This window comes from Rosa chinensis, chromosome 6 (assembly GCF_002994745.2).
Source record: "Rosa chinensis cultivar Old Blush chromosome 6, RchiOBHm-V2, whole genome shotgun sequence".
NCBI lineage: Eukaryota > Viridiplantae > Streptophyta > Magnoliopsida > Rosales > Rosaceae > Rosa > Rosa chinensis.
Window position 1 is genome coordinate 11,556,161 of NC_037093.1, and position 21,934 is coordinate 11,578,094.

General features: G+C 37.9%; 2 protein-coding genes and 2 pseudogenes across 2 annotated transcripts; all 4 read right to left on the reverse strand.

Moving 5' to 3' along the window:
* LOC112173913 (UDP-glucose flavonoid 3-O-glucosyltransferase 7) lies at positions 1 to 2,627 on the reverse strand. The gene has a single exon (XM_024311603.2). It carries the CDS (start codon positions 2,539 to 2,541, stop codon positions 1,081 to 1,083), a length of 1,461 nt encoding a protein of 486 aa, XP_024167371.1. The 5' UTR covers positions 2,542 to 2,627; the 3' UTR covers positions 1 to 1,080.
* A 1,506-nt stretch (positions 2,628 to 4,133) lies between these two features.
* On the reverse strand, positions 4,134 to 5,889 carry LOC112173917 (annotated as a pseudogene).
* A 3,778-nt stretch (positions 5,890 to 9,667) lies between these two features.
* LOC112173915 lies at positions 9,668 to 11,597 on the reverse strand (annotated as a pseudogene).
* Positions 11,598 to 12,916: 1,319 nt separating this feature from the next.
* On the reverse strand, positions 12,917 to 14,894 carry LOC112173918 (UDP-glucose flavonoid 3-O-glucosyltransferase 7). The gene is made up of 2 exons (XM_040508424.1): positions 14,859 to 14,894; positions 12,917 to 14,458 (listed from the first exon to the last, which is right to left on the reverse strand). The coding sequence occupies exons 1-2, from the start codon at positions 14,892 to 14,894 to the stop codon at positions 13,070 to 13,072; spliced, it is 1,425 nt and encodes a 474-aa protein (XP_040364358.1). The 3' UTR covers positions 12,917 to 13,069.
* Between the last annotated feature and the right edge of the window lie 7,040 nt (positions 14,895 to 21,934).

Genomic DNA, 21,934 nt, shown 5'->3' on the forward strand with positions numbered 1-21,934 from the left:
TCTTTTTTTTCTTTTTGGTCAAATAACACTTTCATTAGATGAAACACATATTACAAAGATAATACAGTGAAAATAAGAGGCCTAGGCCCAAAGACCCAATAGACAAACCCAAACCCAAACTGAAACCAAAACCCAAAGGCTCAAAATATAAAAAAAATCTAGACCTAACACCAGACTCTTCACTGCAACACAGAGGCTTGCCATCATCGTAGTACAGGGACCAAAGGAATCCCGACAGAAGCTTGACGTCCAGAGACCAAGTAACTCTCAACCATCATCCTCCACACCGAAATTCCATGCACAGGAAGAACAACAAGAAAAAAACAAAGAACTTAGTAAAGGTAGTCATGGAGGTGGAGACCACCATGCATCACAACACCACTGGTCCGGCGATGTCAACAATCTCCAGTGGTTTTCCAGTACTGTAACGATCCTCAAGTGTGAAGTTAAGTGAACAGGTCCCTATCGAGCCTCCAAGGGTTGAGTGTGAAGATGAAGTGGTGGAAAAAGAGAAAATTCGGATGAAGATGAGAGGGTGAGGTGTTTGAGATGGAGGAGAATGGGAGGTTTAATAGTAGATCTCGAAATTTGATGAAAAATTGGGCTAGAACAAGGAGAGAAAGAAAGAAAAAAAGACATAAAAATATCTAAAACTGAGATCAAGCTCAAGAAAACTCACCACAAAAGGGTGGAGACGCACCACAGAGTGTGGAGAAACCAGAGTCTTGCCGACTCTCAAAATGGCAGAGAGGAGGAACTCAATTCCTTCCTAACTAAATATCTTTTGAAAAACAAGTATAGTGTTTATAAGAATGAATATTTAACATAAAATTTTTGGTATATAGGTTGGAATATAGGTCTGATTCTTAATTCAGTTGGCATTATGCTGCTAAAACTAACTTCTTGCATGTTGTCTTTCAGTGGAAATAAAATTGGCACTACCAAGCATGTTTGATATTCATGAGAAAAAACCTCTTCTCTTCGATGAGTTCGATCGAAACATTTAGGTGTGCTAACAATTTAGATTTGTAATAGATGGAGGTTTTTCATAGAGCAGAAAATGTTGCCATTTGTGCTTCTTCAAGACCCAAGGGACCTCAACTCTTCAATTAGAGAAGTTAAATCGGAAAACGATGAACCACCTTCCTCAACTGCCCTCCTTGCCGTCTCTCCAAGCGCAAAAGCTTTTCGTCTCATTCCATCAGCTTCATAACCCTCCATGATTTCAGTTATAGCCATCTTTATAGCCTCCCTCTTCACACTGGCCCTGGCTTCACTTTTTACACCACCATCCTCTGACTTTTGAGAACCCACAGCAACCGCAATCCCAAGTATTTGAGTTACCAACTTCTCATTGTAAAACTGATCTGCAAACACCGGCCAGGTGATCATTGGCACCCCGGCAGTCACTCCTTCAAGGATTGAGTTCCACCCACAGTGAGTAAGAAACGCCCCAACCGCTTCATGTTGAAGAATAAGTAGTTGGGGAGCCCAGCCTCTTACAATAAGTCCCCTTCCCTCCATTCTCTGCTCATATCCTTCAGGCAACCACTCTTCTTCATCATTATTTTCCTTCTTGACAACCCAAATGAATTGCTGTTGTGAAGCCTCAAGACCCAAGGCAATTTCTAAGAGCTGACAGTCACTGAAACTGTTTAGGCTGCCAAAGCATACATAAACAACCGAACGGGGTTTCTTGGAATTGAGCCATTGCAAGCACTCATGTACATCATCAACTGAGCCTTCCCTTCCCCTAGCTGATATATCTTTTTCTGCCTTGTTGCATAATGAAACTGGGCCGATATGCCATGACTTCCTCCCAAACGCTTTTCTATAGTGATCCGCATAATCTGGTTCAAGTTCATAGAAGCTATTAATGACAATCCCATAGCTCCTTTTTTCAGTTTCTCTACATTCTCTAAGCAACTTCATGAGCTCTGTCTCACCATTTTGTTTAACAAAAGATGGTAGTTTGTTTCTCGTCATCTTGATCTCATGTGGGAGATTAGGAAGAACAAAAGATTCTGAATCAGATGCAACCTTCATGTGAGGTTGGTACCGCGTCACACTCATTGCAGCACGCAAGGAGAAAAAACCAGGTCCTTGAAAGATGAGCCTTGGAATCCCAAACTTTGCAGCAACGTCCGTAGCCCAATGAAACAAAGAGCTGGCAACAAGACACTGAGGATGATATTGGTCTAAAAGCTGCTCTACCTGTTGTTCAAGCAGTGTTAGAGCTTTGAAGAACTTTTCTGCCATCTCTGCGGTTTTACTACCCCAGTTAGTACTTTCAATCCCTTCAGGCAACCCAACTTCAGCAGATGGGAATTTGATGAGAAGAAGTTCAATTTCTAAACCCGAACTTCTACTTGTTTGGATTGCTTTGGTGAAGAGTGGTGCATTGGCTGGGGTGGTTATTATGGTTGATTTTTCACCACGTGAAGCAAATAGTTTTGCTATGTCTATGAGGGGTAAAGTGTGGCCTTGGCCCATAAATGGAAGGAAGAAAATGTGAAGCTGCTGATGAGGTTTGGTTTCCATGGATAAAATTGAAAGAGAGTATATAGCTATTATGCTCACAGCTTTGAAAATATGAGATTAAAAGATGGGAAGATTGGGTATTAATAGTGTAAGGTGCAGCAACTTCTGTAGCTAAGAAAGTTCTTAAGATAAAGACTTGGGCGGCAAGACTTTGTTGTTGTATACGAACTTAGACAATTTTGGTTTGAATCAATTTGGTGGGAAAGATGAATATTAATGACTGATTGATAAGCATAAACGCATTTTGTTGTTTCATAATTGATAGGTGCCTGTTCCAAATAGGGTATGTAATTTAGGATTCACCCTAACCATGGAATCACATATTACATATAGCCGAAAGAACACATGCAACGTACTAGAAGTTTAACTTTGTTAAATGGTTTACTCTTTAACGGACTTCATTTAACTTAATACATTACCAATAACATGTTAAAGAGTACAGACAAACCACAAGGTGTGATAGAGAATTAAAAACAAAAAATTGTGATTAAAACCCCTATCCGAAAGTCTTGAACTCATCCAACTGTCTAGGGGTTGACTAGCTCATACTCCAATCAATCAAGAAGGTGGATCAAATATTTGAATTGAGAGCTTCAAGTAAAGGATCCAGCCATAATTCAAAATCTAATTAACTCGTAGCTAGGTTTACCTACTTACGTGCTTCAATTGTCTTCATTCTAATTGGTCGATTAACTTCGTCTTCCAATGAATGTTTTTGGTGTAGATGTCTGAAAAATATCTTCTTTAAGAATAATGGAAGAATACAGAGGTAGGGACGCAAAGGCAGGACAAAGTTCGTCCCAAAGCATTTTTTGGTTTCCTTTTCCTCTATTTTTTTTTTTAGCAAAAAAGTTTACGAATTATTGTCCATTCCCAAGGTCACGACAGAAAGCAGCTACTAATAGCAAAAATGACATGCTCATTTCGACTATGAAATCACAGGGGGCAGGAACCCAGAATATGGATAAAGTAAAGAACTCGAGATCCCTAATTAATCCAGCTACTTACCTACTCCTCAAGATGAAGGTGGAAGCCGAACTTTGGTTAATCTAAAACGCAAAGTAAATCCTTAAGATATTAAGGACTAGAATTAACTGGAAACTTAGCACAACCTGGAGCCAGAAGTAACTAGAATCTCAAGCAAAAAGTGATGGCTAGCTCTTCCATTGTTTGGACCTTGTGAGATTGGCCGGCCGGGTAATTTGCTCTCCATATCGCATATGAAATTGAATGGTAATTAAGTCTTGACTCAAAAAAGTTAGTTGATAGACTGTTATAAAGAATAATAATATATAGGAACATATGTACGTTGCTTGCTATATTTCATGTAGTACAAATACAATAGATTAATCAGTCATCAGTCAGTTTGAAACATAAACTTCAACCAAAACAAGTATAGTGTTTACGAGAATATATGTTTAACACAAAATCTTTGGTACATAGGTCTACTTCTTAATTCGATTTGCATTATGATGCTGAAACTTCTTGAATGTGGCCTTTTGCTGGAAGTAAAATTGGCACTACCTTGCATGGATTATATGTAGTACGTGCACATATATAGGATTATATATTAATTAAGTTATTAGTGATCATAAGGAAAAAATATTCCGTCTTCGATCTCCAATTTATTTGAAAGTTTAAAGATACATGTAGGTGCGCCAACAATTTAGATTTGTAATAGATGGAATTTTTTCATAGAGCAGAAAATGTTGCCATTTGTGCTTCTTCAAGACCCAAGGGACCTCAACTCTTCAATTAGAGCAGTTAAATCGGAAAACGACGAACCACCTTCCTCAACTGCCCTCTTTGCCGTCTCTCCAAGAGCAAAAGCTTTGCTTCTCATTCCGTCAGCTTCATACCCTCCATTATTTCAGTTACAGCCTTCTTAATAGCCTCACTCTTCACACTGGCTTCGGTCTTCACACTACCATCCTCCGACTTTTGAGCACCAATAGCAACTCCAATCCTAAGTATCTGAGTCACCAACTTCTCATTGTTAAACTGGTCAGCGAACACCGGCCAGGTGATCATTGGCACCCCGGCTGACACTCCTTCAAGGATCGAGTTCCACCCACAATGAGTGAGAAAGGCCCCAACTGCTTCATGTTGAAGAATCAGTAGTTGGGGAGCCCAACCTCTTATAATAAGCCCCTTTCCCTCCGTTCTCTGCTCAAACCCTTCAGGCAACCACTCTTCTGTATCGTTCTTTTCTTTCTTAACAACCCAAATGAACTGTTGTCCAGAAGCCTCGAGTCCTATAGCAATTTCTACGAGCTGAACATCACTGAAACTGCTAAGGCTTCCAAAGCATATATAAACAACCGAATTCGCTTTCTTAGAATTAAGCCAGTTCAAGCACTCATGAACTTCATCAACCGAGCCTTCCCTTCCCCTTCCTGATATATCCTCTTCTGTCTTGTTGCATAAAGAAACCGGGCCGATATGCCATGACTTCCTCCTAAATACCTTCCTATAGTGATCTGCATAATCTGGTTCAAGTTCATAGAAACTATTAATAATAATTCCGAAGCTCCTTTCTTCAGCCTTTCTACATACTTCGAGCATCTTGTTGAGTCCTGTCTCATCATTTGGAGTAAGAAAAGTTGGTAGTTCGTTTCTTGTCGTCTTGATCTCATGCGGGAGATTAGGAATAACAAAAGATTCTTAATCAGATGAAACTTTCATGTGAGGTTGGTACAGCGTCATACTCATTCCAGCACACAAGGGGAAGAAACCAGGTCCATGGAAGATGAGCCTCGGAATTCCAAACTTGGCAGCAACATCCGTAGCCCAATGAAATAATGTGCTTGCAACGAGACAGTGGGGACGATGTTGGTCTAAAAGCTGCTCTACCTGTTTTTCAAGCGCAGTTATAGCTTTATAGAACTTTTCCTTCGTCTCTTGGGTTTTCACCAAGTTCGTTCTTTCAATTCCTTCAGGCAACCCAACTTCAGTAGATGGGAACTTGATGACGAGAAGTTCGATTTCTAAACCCAAACTTTTGCTGGTTTCGATTGATTTGGAGAAGAGTGGTGCATTGACAGGGGTGGTTATTATGGTGGATTTAACACCACGTGAAGCAAATAGTTTGGCTATGTCTAGGAGGGGTAAAGTGTGGCCTTGAGCCATATATGGAAGGAAGAAAATGTGAAGCTGTTGATGAGTTTTGGTTTCCATGAGGACTTGCAAGAGAATATCTGTAATGCACACTATGATGTTGGCGAAGAACTAGAAAGGGAAATGAGAGATTATACCATGCATGGGATTAAAATTGAGTTTCAATATATCGTCTAATTCCTTAATTGAATTATAAAAAAAAAAAAAAACAAAAAAAAGGGTTTAAAAGTCTAAGGTAGCCGTTTTTCTGGCTGAAAAGAAAAATAGCATGACAGAGACTTGGGTGGCAAGATTTGTCTTGTTTCATTTGGAAAAGGTGAATCTGCTGCTTGTCGTTGATTGAGAAGTCTCTTGCGAACATATGTGATCAAAACCTATCCGAAAGTCTTCAACTCATGCAAGGGTTGATTGGCAGGTCATCAGGCTGCAAGTTGGCTCCGAACTTCAAATATCTGATCATCTCTGTGATTGATTCGATCATGGAACTCTAACAACGAACTAGGCTTCAAGAATAAAATTCGAAAATTGAAGAACTCGACCCCACATGTACCTAATTATGTGCTTCACTTTTCCTTAAATCACCGCATTGTTTGACCATTTCACTTGCAGAGTATTCATAGAGATTTGTTGGACACATGCATTTAGATTTTAGAAGTACTTCATTAGATTTTAGATATAGTTTTGCTATATCTATGAGGGGTAATGTGTGGCTTTGACCCATAAATGGAAGGAAAAAAATGTGAAGCTACTGATGAGTTAGGGTTTCCATGGATTAATTTGGAAGAGAGTATATAGTCTTATGCACACAGCATGGAAAGTATGAGATTATAACATGGAAAGACTAGGTATTAATGGTGTAAGCTGCAGCAACTACCGTAGCTAAGAAAAATTGCAAGATAAAGAAATAGTTGGGTGGCAAGACTTTATTGTTGGGTACGAAACTTTAGACAATTTTTATTTTTTATTTTTTTCCCATAAAAACTTAGTGATAAACTCATAAATGTACATGATTTTATAGTGATTTCTTCATTTTTTTTCTTAAGCTAGTTTTCCATCTATTTGAGTGACTGACTTTATATTTATGTTTTGTATGTAGGTGTTATGGAGCAAAGTAGAAGAAAGGAAGCTAAATTAGTAAATTTGCCTGTGCAAATTAGTCAATTTCGACATGAAACTGAGAGCAGCTCAGCATGAACTAGATAGTGAGCTTTACATTCTTGGAAAGCCTTGGTATCTAGTTTCTGGAACTTTTAACTGTTCGTTCATATCATTTTTCTACAAGAAGTTATGGCTGATTTAGTACAGCAAGGTCGGGCAGTCCGAAAATCTAACACTTTGACGGAAATCCATGATTTGAGGCCCGAATTCCTTTTAGAAGCCCACCGATGAGTTTTAACTGAATATATCTGTTGATTAGAGATATATGACATATTTTTATGGGTGAAAATATTAGGAATCTAAGAGGAGAAGCTACTTGAATCCTAAAAGGAAAAGAAGTGAAAATCTCCTAACCTAAGCAATAAGGAAGGGACATCTACTCTAGACGTACAGGCTGTTGCACAAGAGAAAGAAAGAACGACATCTTTTGCCATCATCTAGCCATGATCTCACCTCCTCTCATCTCTATTTTTCTTTTCAATTCTCTTGATGTATGCTTTAAGCGAATTCATGACTATGACTAGCTAAATACTTTTGTAGCTAGAGGTGATTTCAAAGCCCCAAACATGTTCAATTCATATTGATGACAATTTCAGTTTTTGGTTTTCTATATTACCAATTGAGTGTTTGTTTCACCGTGTCTATAAGATGAATCTTTACTTGTTTTTTTAGGTGCGCAACTAAATGAATAGGTTAGGTTCTAATGCTAGGAGTAACACTGGATTCGTATATGTTGTGTGTTCATTCCAATTGAGTAGCAAAATATCTTCTTGAATTACATGTGACTCAAACCCTAGGTCTAGATTTATCCAAACCCTTTTCTTGCTTAATGATTTTGATATGTTAAACTTAGTAAGCCTGTGTCTAAGTTGCATAATCGGACATAGATTAAGTAGTGAGCTTGTATTCACTTAACGAGGAACTAATTAAGAAATTAGGGTAATAGGTTAATTAATTCGAGCTTGTGAGCTAATTTCGGGTAAATTCAATTGAGAATTAGGATTTCATAACTGAGTTTTGATATGATTGAGTGTGTTTGGTGGTAGAGAATGAGTCCTTAGTTTTGTTTCTATCAATAGTTTAAGTTCAAAAATCAACAAAGCAGAAACAAACACTGTGTTCAGTTTTACTGAATTATTTTATATATCAAATCAACTCCAATTGTTCTGAAGTTTTGTACAGGTGTTATTCAATGTGTCTTTAGTGTCCTGTAAAGTTTGCAGAAAATTCCATCAAGTCTATGTTAGTTAATTCATTTATTTTCGTTAACTGTTCAGTAGCATAGTTTAGAGTAGTTTGTGACATCTGATTAGTAGTTTAGGAACAATCTTCAACGGCTAATGACCCTTGCTTGATCACTATATTACCAACGATAATATTTGAGTGCAAGGTTTAAATTATGCATCATTTTGACATATCACTTAATAAGTTTGTCTTTAATAAGTTTAGTGCATGGAAAAGTTGGCCATTATTTAAGTGATTGATTAAGCATAAGCGAACGCATTTTGTTGTTTCATAATTGACTGGTACCTGCATGTTCCAAATCGAATATAAAATTTAGGTTTCACTACCATGCAATCATAGCCGAAAGAACAAAACTGGAAGTTTGAATTTGTTATGTTATATGTATAGTCTTTAATTTAGGGGCGTCCCGGTCTTATTTAACTTAATAGATTCTCAATATAACATGCAAAAGAGTATAGACAAACCACAAGTTGTCATAGAGAATTATAGTGACTGCAACCCCTATCCGAAAGTCCTGAACTCATCCAACTGTCCAGGGGTTGACTGGCTAGTTGATGCTCCAATCAATCAAGAAGGATCAATTAATTGAATAGAGACCTTCTTTCGTGCTTCAATAGTCTTCGAATCTCTTCATTCTAATTGGTCGATCAACTTCGTTTTCCAATGAATGTTTTTTGGTGTTGAGATCTGAAAAATATCTTTTTAGAGTCCAAGGGTACAGACGTAAAGGCAGCAAAAAGTTAATAGTTATCCTATAAATAAATGATCCATTCCCAATTAAGGTCACACGACATAAACCAGCTACTAATAGCAGACATGACATGCTCATTTCAACTATGAAATCACAGGGGCAGGAACCCAGAATATGCAAAACATTAAGGTGTGAATAAGAGATACCTAATATAGCTACTTGCGAAATGATCAAAAGTTCAAAACTAATGAAGGTGGGAGCTGAACTTTCCAACACCATTGCCTTTGTTAATCTGAAAGCTAAGCTAAATTCTTTAAAGAAGGATTATAATTAACTTTAGCACGACTCTCTGAGCCAGAATTAACACTCATACACGGTAATTCAACTTTTACAGAAAGCAACTTTAGATTAATCCAACTTCTACGAAAAGCAATTTTAGAAAATTCCGAATCAAAACAGAGAGTTTGCATATCTATTGATTGGTTTTTGTAGTGGAAACTGGAATTGTGACGGTTTTACAAAATGACAATTGCAATGTTAGACTGGCTATATCGCTTATATATACTACTATTAAGAGAATAGCTAGATGTTAGCCAAAACTGAAATTTTTTACTTTTATATCCTCAATATATTAAATAACTTTATATATTTATATAATTGTCAGGGATAAAAAGTTAAAATTTAATAAATAAATTTAAAAATATATATATATTATTTTGTAGAAATTAACTACCTACTTTTAGACAAGTAACTACGCATTTCTCTACACTCATAGAGTGTGAGCAGTTTCTAGTGAAATTAAGGGCAAGTCTTCACTTTAAAAAGTTGGTTGATAGATTTGACAAAGGATAGCAACATATAATACGTAACATATGCTGCTTGCTATATTCCATGGAGTACAATATTAGTCATGAGTCATGCAATTTGAAACATATACTTCAATGAAAACAAGTACAGTGTTTATAAGAATGAATATTTAACATAAAAGCTTTGGTATATAGGTCTGATTCTTAATTCAGTTGGCATTATGCTGCTGAAATTAACTTCTTGCATGTTGTCTTTCAGTGGAAATAAAATTGGCACTACCATGCACGGATGACATTCATGAGGAAAACCTCTTCTCTTCGATGAGTTCGATCAAAACATGTAGGTGGCTAACAACTTAGATTTGTAATAGATGGAGGATTTTCATAGAGCAGAAAATGTTGCCATTTGTGCTTCTTCAAGACCCAAGGGACCTCAACTCTTCAATTAGAGCAGTTAAATCGGAAAACGATGAACCACCTTCCTCAACTGCCCTCCTTGCCGTCTCTCCAAGCGCAAAAGCTTTTCTTCTCATTCCATCAGCTTCATCACCCTCCATGATTTCAGTTACAGCTTTCTTTATGGCCTCCCTCTTCACACTGGCTTCGCTCTTTACACCACCATCCGCTGACTTTTGAGAACCCACAGCAACCGCAATCCCGAGTATCTGAGTAACCAACTTCTCATTGTAAAACTGATCTGCAAACACAGGCCAGGTGATCATTGGCACCCCAGCTGACACTCCTTCAAGGATCGAGTTCCACCCACAATGAGTAAGAAAGGCCCCAACTGCTTCATGTTGAAGAATCAGTAGTTGGGGAGCCCAACCTCTTATAATAAGTCCCTTTCCCTCCATTCTCTGCTCATATCCTTCAGGCACCCACTCTTCTTTATCATTCTTTTCCTTCTTGACAACCCCAATGAATTGCTGTTGTGAAGCCTCAAGACCCAAGGCAATTTCTAAGAGCACATGCATAATCACTGAAACTATTCAGGCTTCCAAAGCATACATAAACAACCGAACTGGGTTTCTTAGAATTAAGCCAGTTCAGGCACTCATGTACCCCGTCATCCGAGCATTCCCTTCCCCGCGCAGATTTATCTCTTTCTGCCTTGTTACATAAAGAAACCGGGCCGATATGCCATGACCTCATCCCAAACGCCTTCCTATAGTGATCCGCATAATCTGGTTCAAGTTCATAGAAGCTATTAATGATAATCCCATAGCTCCTTTTTTCAGTCTCTCTACATTCTCTAAGCAACTTCGTGAGATCTGTCTCAGAATTTTGTTTGAGAAAAGACGGTAGTTCGTTTCTCGTCATCTTGATCTCATGTGGGAGATTAGGAAGAACAAAAAATTCTGAATCAGATGCAACCTTCATGTGAGGTTGGTACAGCGTCACACTCATTGCAGCACACAAGGGGAAAAAACCAGGTCCTTGAAAGATGAGCCTTGGAATCCCAAACTTGGCAGCAAGATCCGTAGACCAATGAAACAAAGAGCTTGCAACAAGACACTGAGGATGATGTTGGTCTAAAAGCTGCTCTACCTGTTGTTCAAGCAATGTTAGAGCTTTGAAGAACTTTTCCGCCATCTCCGCAGTTCAAGCAATGTTAGTACTTTCAATTCCTTCAGGCAACCCGACTTCAGTGGATGGGAATTTGATGAGAAGAAGTTCAATTTCTAAACCCAAATTTCTACTTGTTTGGATTGCTTTGGTGAAGAGTGGTGCATTGGCTGGGGTGGTTATTATGGTTGATTTTTCACCATGTGAAGCAAATAGTTTTGCTATGTCTATGAGGGGTAAAGTGTGGCCTTGGCCCATAAATGGAAGGAAGAAAATGTGAAGCTGCTGATGAGTTTTGGTTTCCATGGATAAAATTGAAAGAGTGCATATAGCTATTATGCTCACAGCTTTAAAAATATGAGATTAAAAGATGGGAAGATTGGGTATTAAATAGTGTAAGGTGCAGCAACTGCTGTAGCTAAGAAAATATTAAAGCTAAAGACTTGGGCGGCAAGACTTTGTTGTTGTATACGAACTTAGACAATTTTGGTTTGAATCAATTTAATGGGAAAGATGAAGATTAATGACTGATTGAGGATAAACGCATTTTGTTGTTTCATAATTGACAGGTGCATGTTCCAAATAGGGTATGTGAATCTAACCATGCAATCACATAGAGCCGAAAGAACACAACGTACTAGAAGTTTAAATTTGTTAAATGGTTTACTCTTTAACGGACTGCATTTAACTTAATAGATTACCAATAACATGCTAAAGAGTACAGACAAACCACAAGGTGTGATAGAGAATTAAAAACAAAAAATTGTGATTAAAACCCCTATCCGAAAGTCTTGAACTCATCCAACTGTCTAGGGGTTGACTAGCTCATACTCCAATCAATCAAGAAGGTGGATCAAATATTTGAATAGAGAGCTTCAAGTAAAGGATCCAGCTATAATTCAAAATCTAATTAACTCCTAGCTAGGTTTACCTACTTACGTGCTTCAATCGTCTTCATTCTAATTGGTCGATTAACTTCGTCTTCCAATGAATGTTTTTGGTGTAGAAGAATACAAAGGTAGGGACGTAAAGGCAGGACAAAGTTCTTCCCAAAGGATTTTTTGGTTTCCTTTTCCAAAAAAGTTTACGAATTATTGTCCATTCCTAAGGTCACGACAGAAAGCAGCTACTAATAGCAAAAATGACATGCTCATTTCGACTATGAAATCACAGGGGGCAGGAACCCAGAATATGGATAAAGTAAAGAACACGAGATCCCTAATTAATCCAGCTTACCTACTGCTCAAGATGAAGGTGGAAGCCAAACTTTGGTTAATCTAAAACGCAAAGTAAATCCTTAAGAAATTAAGGACTAGAATTAACTGGACACTTAGCACAACCTGGAGCCAGAAGTAACTAGAATCTCAATCAAAAAGTGATGGCTAGCTCTTCCATTGTTTGGACCTTGTGAGATTGGCTGGCAGGGTTTGCTCTCCATATCGCATATGAAATTGAATGGTAATTAAGTCTTGAATCAAAAAAGTTAGTTGATAGATTGGTATAAAGAATAATAATATATGTTCCTATATGTACGTTGCTTGCTATATTTCATGTAGTACAAATACAATAGATTAATCAGTCATCAGTCAGTTTGAAACATAAACTTCAACCAAAACAAGTGAAGTGTTTACAGGAATATATATATTTAACACAAAATCTTTGGTACATAGGTCTACTTCGATCTTAATTCGATTTGCATTATGATGCTGAAACTTCTTGAATGTGGCCCTTTACTGGAAGTAAAATTGGCACTACTTTGCATGGATTATATAGTACGTGCACATATATAGGATTATTAATTAAGTTATTCGTAATCATAAGGAAAAAATATTTCGATCTCCAATTTATTTGAACGTTTAAAGATACATGTAGGTGCGTCAACAAATTAGATTTGTAATAGATGGAATTTTTTCATAGAGCAGAAAATGTTGCCATTTGTGCTTCTTCAAGACCCAAGGGACCTCAACTCTTCAATTAGAGCAGTTAAATCGGAAAACGATGAACCGCCTTCCTCAACTGCCCTCTTTGCCGTCTCTCCAAGAGCAAAAGCTTTGCTTCTCATGCCGTCAGCTTCATCACCTTCCATTATTTCAGTTACAGCCTTCTTAATAGCCTCACTCTTCACACTGGCTTCGGTCTTCACACTACCATCCTCCGACTTTTGAGCACCAATAGCAACTCCAATCCTAAGTATCTGAGTCACCAACTTCTCATTGTTAAACTGGTCAGCGAACACCGGCCAGGTGATCATTGGCACCCCGGCTGACACTCCTTCAAGGATCGAGTTCCACCCACAATGAGTGAGAAAGGCCCCAACTGCTTCATGTTGAAGAATCAGTAGTTGGGGAGCCCAACCTCTTATAATAAGTCCCTTTCCCTCCATTCTCTGCTCAAACCCTTCAGGCAACCACTCTTCTTCATCATTCTTTTCTTTCTTAACAACCCAAATGAACTGTTGTCCAGAAGCCTCGAGACCTATAGCAATTTCTAGGAGCTGAACATCACTGAAACTGCCCTGGCTTCCAAAGCATATATAAACAACCGAATTCGCTTTCTTAGAATTAAGCCAGTTCAAGCACTCATGAACTTCATCAACCGAGCCTTCCCTTCCCCTTCCTGATATATCCTTTTCTGCCTTATTGCATAAAGAAACCGGGCCGATATGCCATGACTTCCTCCTAAATACCTTTCTATAGTGATCTGCATAATCTGGTTCAAGTTCATAGAAACTATTAATAATAATCCCGAAGCTCCTTTCTTCAGCCTTTCTACATACTTCGAGCATCTTGTTGAGTCCTGTCTCATCATTTGGAGTAAGAAAAGTTGGTAGTTCGTTTCTTGTCGTCTTGATCTCATGCGGGAGATTAGGAATAACAAAAGATTCTGAATCAGATGAAACTTTCATGTGAGGTTGGTACAGCGTCATACTCATTTCAGCACACAAGGGGAAGAAACCAGGTCCATGGAAGATGAGCCTCGGAATTCCAAACTTGGCAGCAACATCCGTAGCCCAATGAAATAATGTGCTTGCAACGAGACAGTGGGGACGATGTTGGTCTAAAAGCTGCTCTACTTGTTTTTCAAGTGCAGTTATTGCTTTATAGAACTTTTCCTTCGTCTCTTGGGTTTTCACCAAGTTCGTTCTTTCAATTCCTTCAGGCAACCCAACTTCAGTAGATGGGAACTTGATGACGAGAAGTTCGATTTCTAAACCCAAACTTTTGCTGGTTTCGATTGATTTGGAGAAGAGTGGTGCATTGACAGGGGTGGTTATTATGGTGGATTTAACACCACGTGAAGCAATTCGATTAAAATTGAGTTTTAATAATATCGTCTATTTCCTTATCTGATTAACCAAAAAATAAATAAAGGGTTGCAATAATCTAAGGTAGCCGCTTCACTGGCTAAAAAGAAAAATAGCATGACAGAGACTTGGGTGGCAAGATCTATCTTGTTTCATTTGGAAAAGGTGAATCTGCTGCTTGTCGTTGATTGAGAAGTCTCTTGCGAACATATGTGATCAAAACCTATCCGAAAGTCTTCAACTCATGCAAGGGTTGATTGGCAGGTCATCAGGCTGCAAGTTGGCTCCGAACTTCAAATATCTGATCATCTCTGTGTTGATTCGATCATGGAACTCAAACAACGAACTAGGCTTCAAGAATAAAATTCGAAAATTGAAGAACTCGACCCCACATGTACCTAATTATGTGCTTCACTTTTCCTTAAATCACCGCATTGTTTGACCATTTCACCTTCAGAGTATTCATAGAGATTTGTTGGATACATGCATTAGAAGTACTTCATTAAAAACTATACAAAAATCGGTGGAGATCCAAATGTTAAATGGCGAAGATGTTTGATATCCAAAATAGTTGCATTCATTCAGCACGTTTCATAATCTAAACCGTTCGTCTTTTAAATGAATATTTAAAGATCTTATATGTAAAAAAAAAAAAATTATCAATAGTAGGTGAGTAACTCAACGGTTTTGATGAAAGTCAATATTCCAATGACTAATTTTTAAGCCTTTGAGGTTAACCCAAATGGTAAAGGAGAGTAGATAATTTGATTAGAATTGGAGGAGTTAATTGAAACTGTCCACTTCTTTTCAAGAGAAAATATCCATGCACCATCAAGAACGAAATAATCTGTACTGTAATGTAACCCTCCAAATGATCTGCAATGTAATCCTTCAAGAGATTATATCTAAATTATCCTCCTTGCTTTACATTTGCAATTGTGCTGGGTTTTCTTTAAACGGATGAACTCAATACTACTACAAGGCTCTTGAACACCTTACAAGTTAAAACACGTACGTATAAACATGAAGTTGTAAAACACAGAATTGTTGAAAAGTTCAAATAAACATATAAATCAAAACAAAAACCACGGACTTATCGTTCCCATCTCGAAAATGATCAAATTTCACTTCAATATTGTAGGTATTGATTTGATTTGATTTTTTTTTTGGGTAACCTTTAGCTTTTTATCTGCTTCTCAGCAGCATATATACGTCACCATCTCACACCCTCTCTCGTATGTCTCTGTCTATCTTCTCTCCCTCTCAGTTTCTCTGTAAAATTTACGACTTCTGTACCAGGAAGAATTTTTCTTGTTACATTGGCCAGTGATGCGACGACTTCGTAGAGAGAGTTGGACAATTAAACTGAGAGACGACACAGCCTACTCTGGTTTTGGCTGATAGAGAGGATATATGTATGGTAAAGCAATGAGGGTAATTTTGGTCTTTTACACTAGAAAAAGTGGAGAGGGGTGTGGTTTGGGTCTAGGTTTGGGCCTACTTGAGGCACCACTCTTACTCTTAGTTTAGTTTAATTTATTTTTGCTTTCTGTAGTTTGAAACAGAGTTGACTTGTCGTGATTGTGATGCGTCTCGCATGATATTATACCATCGACTATTTGTGGTGATGGGTTAATCTGCAACTTATCATGAACATTCACTAGTTGAGAGGTAGAGGTGGCTCGTTGAGAGGGAGCGGTTTGACTCATAACCCAAATGTCATGCCGGTGTTTATGGCATGTTGCCAATTTAGTAGCTATCTTTGTTATCTCATGGTGTACTGGAGATTTGTAGTTGTTTTTTTTAATTTTTTTTTATTAGACTTACGATAAATGTCCGGATTCACTAATCTGACTTGAGTTAGAAGTAGACCATTATGGCTCCTGCTTTTCATTGTGATCCTGTTCGTAACTTTTTCCTTTTACATGAATGTAATTGTCTACATTTAGTCAAAAGAAAGATACTAACAGTTCAATATGTGTTACCCCTAGAAAGCAATGGTTGTCCATTAGATTTTTTTTTTTTATATAGAAAATAAAAACTACAAAACAAAACCCTTAACGCAACCCCCTCCCAACTGATCCAAGCGGAACGCTAGGGACACAGAAATGGGGAGGCAATTGAGCCAAACAAAACTAATTCCAGCAGCGAGGCCTAAATCAACAATATAATCAACAACAAAATTTACTTCTTCATAAATATGCCTCAAGAAGATCGAAGAAAATTAAGAGGACACGATTCTAACATCAACTACAAAAGCTTGAATTCTACCGGAAACATCAATTTTCTCGTTAATACATTTCATTCGATTGTTAATTAACAATTTTTTTTTAAAACCTCGATGGCTTTCTCTCTTTTAATTTTGTATTCTCCCTGTATCTTCTTTTCGTTCTGCATAAGCCCTTTCTCTTCTATTCCCCCGAGAAGACATGATAGTTGCTTTTTATCTATTAAACAAATAACCAAATTTCTTGCAATTCACCAAATTAGCAAACCACTATAAATCTCAAATTGTATGACTGCATCGTGAAAGACTTCATATTTGACAAGAGAAGATAGGAAGAGACTTGATATTTTAGATATACATTTTTGGTTTATTTTAGCCAACCAACGGCTGCGGGTTTGTTTTCTTTTTTCATTGAGAATTCCACATCTGGAATTGGAACAATCCATTGTCAGGAAAAGCGGTCAGGTTTAATGTGAAAGAAATTATAGTAAGAAGTTGGTTGTTTTTGCTGTTAGCTTAAAAACTTATGGGGAAAAAAAAAGTACAACAAAAAAATAAGAGTAAGAAAGGGCCCCTTTGTCTAGATGAACCATTGATGTGTTTATAAGTTGTTTGATCTCTTTAAGGATTTTCTAAATGGAATGCTCTCACGTTGCATGACATACTGCAAGTCTTTGATATGTTCCAACGGTCTAAAATACTAATATATAAGGCAAGTAATCACAGGAGAACGACTAAGAGATTAAATCTGGAAATAACAAAGCTTGGTAAGAAAACATACCCGAGCATCAAGCTCTTCCTCAGATGAGCACAACTCTGTCTCTCCTACTTTGTTATTGGCTTTGACAATTTATATATCAATCAAAAATTAGGAATGGCTGTCAAATAAAGAGTTGAAGGAAAAGGAGACAGCCTGACTACAAATAAAACCACAGATCTTCAACATAGAAATTGACCTCCACCAGTAATAAGCAAAACCTGCAAGAAGAATGAATCATAACAAATTGCACATCGAAAAAAGAAAAATATCATAAGATTGAATGCAAAATCAAAAAGACCTTGTAACATATACCTGATGCTATAGATAGGATTTCATTAGATTCTCATGGCCTTGACTATATGGAAAATTCTATTGTACATACCAATATCTCATACACACATTTACAAATGTGACAACAAATTTGTTGTCAGAGTGGTAATGTTGAGTCCTATTTTGTATAATCTTAGTTCTAATAATGGTAATTACACCTCCTACGACATTGTTACAAGCTTTTGAACAAATTCATTGTCAATGTTGTAATTTTTGTTTAAATATATGTAAATAGTGTAAATGAATATGGAAACTTTTGTTCTCAATGTTGTAATTTTGATTCAAATAATTGTAATTTTTTGTTCAAATAGATGTAAAATGAGTGTATGAGATACTAGTATGTACCATAGATTGTCTCTGACTCTACATCATGTTCAAAGCTTGTAGTACCCAGAGATTCAGATTAAGAAAAGTCTAGCCATCCATTTAGTTACACTATTTTATATGTTTTGGTCTCAGTTGTGTGATTGTGAATCCTTTTGGGTACAGTAGTATAAATGTGTAATATTTGTTGTTCTTTTGACAGATTTGGCTTTCATGAGTTCATCAAAGCCCTGCAGGCTTGGATTAAACTCAAGATTAACATTAAAATGTTTGAAGTTAATTTATTTTATGCATTTCTTTATTTTCAAAGGCCTTGGAGTGTGTAATTCAGACTCCATTTTCATTGCATGCATTTAGGGGAAACGGATAATAATACAGGAGTGCATACTAACAAAGAAATCCAGTTCCAACCTTTCTGTAATCAATAGAAAATCTCCGTGCAGAAATTATCAATATCAAAACCCAATAACCAAATTTACAAACCACCAAAGACAAAGCCCAGATACGCAATCCCAAATTAAAGCTCCAAACACCCAAAACAAATGGAACCCAGATGAGATTCCAGGTGAAAGCAAGAAACACTTATCAGCAATCAATCGGTATTGGGTTAAATAGCGAGCAAGTAAAGATTTCATATTGAAGAACAAAGACTCAAAGAGAGTGGCTTCTTACAATGTATAGAAGCTAACATAATAAAACAATAGGCTGATAGTGAACAGTAGGTGCTCCCATAAAACTCGATCAGAAAAGTTACGGATAGGAGTTGTTCGCTGTGTTGTTGTGAAAATGGGACTCGATATACAGTGATTATCGATGAAGAGTGAAGTTTTTGATGAGTTTGACTTGGTCTGTAGAAGATATTGATAGTGACAGTGAAGCGGTGGATCAGTATATCAATTTTCTTCTTCCCCTGTCAGGGAGGGGAGACCTTCTTCAGTCCAAACCCACTCCGCTCCTTGTCTTTTTTTTTTTTTGGTCGAAGAAAATAAAGTTTGTATTAGATGTCTCGAATGATACACCACAATATAAGAGGTACAAAAGACCCCAGCAAATAGAGGCACGTAGGCCCAGCAAATAAGGCACGTAGGCTCAGCAAAAGAGAATTAAAGCCCCTGACAGGCTTAGCCCAAATACAATTTGAAAGCCCATAACTGAAAATGAAAAACCCTAGAACTAATGCTAGCAGCCACCAAGAGAATAGCAGCTTTTTCCCTAGAATACTACCGCCGCCACCTCCATGTCGTTGCTTGAAAAGTATCAGCCACCAAAGCATCATCCTGCTTCCTTCTACACTGGTTGGGACACTACACACAGGGCTCAAAGATGCCCAAGAAAAACCAAGTAACCTAGTAGAGTGTGATTGCAAAAATCGAGCCACTCACTGATGGGGAACAAAAATTCACCAACGGGCGTAAGTTCGTTTAGCGGTGGTAGAGAACGAAGCAAAACCAGAAGCACTAGCAACCAATTCCATCCAAATAGGACATGGACAGTTTCGAAGGTAGATCTGGACTAGAGGAGTAGAAAATCGGTGACAAATGAGCATAACTGGGTTGTAGGGATGGGGAAAGTAAGGGGTGGAGATGGGGTGGAGGCGGTGAAGATGAGAGCTGTTCTCATCAATATAAAGCCTGTAAGAGCAGTATGGCGTGGAGAGGTAGAGAAATGGTAGATGGTTGAAGTGGGTGGAGAAGAGAGAGGAACAAGAAGGTGATTGAAGGGGTGGAGGGGATGGACGGGATTGAAGGGGTGAGGTTGGAGATGGAGGTAGAGAAGGGGGTCGGTAGACTCTCAAAATAGTGGCTGAGTTAGAGAAAATTTCTAGAGAGAAGGTAGACCCTCTCTCTCTCTAGAAACTTTCTTTTTGCTCCTATGCTCACAAAGACCCTACTTACCCACTCCGCTCCTTACAAACCTCTTCTAGCTAGGTTCATGCCTTCACTGGTTTGGTTTGCAAACAACTATTTTACCTTTTAATAATACTTGTGGGATAGATTGAATCTAAACAAGGATCTGGATAGGCGTCTCCCACATAAGTACGTTCCCCACATGTTAGTTATTTATATAGAAAATTATACATAAGTGTCATTTTGAAACTTTATTCATAAGGTCATCTAATTTTTTTTTGTACACATAAGGCCACTTAGAGCTACAAAAACCAGCTGTTTTGTATTTTATATGCCCATTTTGCCCCTAGCCCCAAAACAGATCAAAACTCTCTCGAAATTGATTTCAATTGATCCAAAGACGAGGACGAGGACGCCACCATGCCTGAAGACGACGATGAAGAAGCTCCGATCTGATCAAAATCTCTCTCTCTCTCTCTCTCTCTCTCTCTCTCTCTCTCTCTCTCTCTCTCTCTCTCTCTCTCTCTCTCTCTCTCTCTCTCTCTCTCTCTCTCTCTCTCTCTCTCTCTCTCTCTCTCTCTCAGTGAGATTCCAACGATCCAAAGACAAGGACGAAGAAGCTCTAATCGGAGCTAGCTCTGGGGAGGCGAACTGAGATCTCTCCGATTCTCTACTCGTCTCAGAAACCGAAAGCTCGCATTCTCTGTGAACTCAACCTCGTGCTCATACTTCGACAGTGAAATTTCATGCGAGTCGAGGAGATGGCCACCGAAGAAGGTGAAACGAGGAGATGGCCGACGTTTACTGCTGGTTTCGAACCTGACCTGAAGAGAATTGGGCTGTGGTGAACTGAGTAATTGATTGCTGTCATGGAGGTGGATGATGGGTGCAGCGTGGTCGCCGGAGGCTAGTGAGGATGACCGATAGTGTTGGGTTCGCTGGTTTAAGCAAAGAAGAAGGTGGTGGGTAACCGGAATTTTTTTTTTTTGGTCACTTGCTTAAAAAAAAAAAAAAAAAGTGTTGGTCAAAGCACCATTTTGCATTTGGCATCATTGAATTTTGAAATCCAATCAAGAGTCTTGTGCCCTAGATGAAATTGTATCAACTGGTTTTGAAATTCAAATTCCTTCGATTTGTCACTGGTTTGTGTTTTGTGATGACCGATGAGGTTTAGTGATTTCAAAGAAGAAATGAGAATTTTCCTTTCCTAATTGACGAGTTGCTCTTAGTTTCGAACGATTCGGCTGAAGTTGTGCTTACTTTGAGTTGTGCTCGGTTGAAATTGGAGTCTTTTAATTGAAGCATTTGATATTGTAAATTTTTAGTTATTTTGATGTTTTGGAGTAGTGTTTGTATTGGTTGGTAATAGCTTTCTTACACGTTAGGAGTAGCTTCATTAGTCTTACGTAATAGCCTTTTCAATTTCTGAAAGTAATTTTTATTTTGCTTGGTAATAACTTGGTGTTGGTGAGAGCAGTTTTTATTGTTGGTGAGAGTAGCTTTAAGTGCTGGTGAAGGTAGTTTTTGATGTTGGTAAGAGTAGCTTTTTGCTATTAGTCTGCTGTTGGCCAGAGTGGTTTTTTTTTTTGTGTTGGTGACAGTAACTTTTGTTGTTGGTGAGAGTAGCTTTTGTCATTTGTGACAGTAACTTTTTGGTGTTGGTGGGAGTAGTTTTTGTCATTGGTAAGAGTAGTTTTTAGTGTTGGACTTTTTGTTGTTGGTGACACTGTGATAGTAGCTTTTGTTGCTGGTGACAGCAGCTTTTGTGACATTGCTAGAGGTTACCGAAAATCTCACCAAAGTAGTTTTCGTTGCTAGGTACAGTAGTTTTTTGTGACAATATCTTTTGGTTTTGGAGAGCGTAGTTTTTGTTTGTGACAGTAGCTTTTGTTGCTGATGATAGTAACTTTTGTGACCTCGTCGGAGGTTGCCAGAAATCTCATCAGAAACTACTTGAATGATAGCATATATTCATAGTTGAAAACTTGTAATATAAACTAGCAATGGTACCTGCGCTT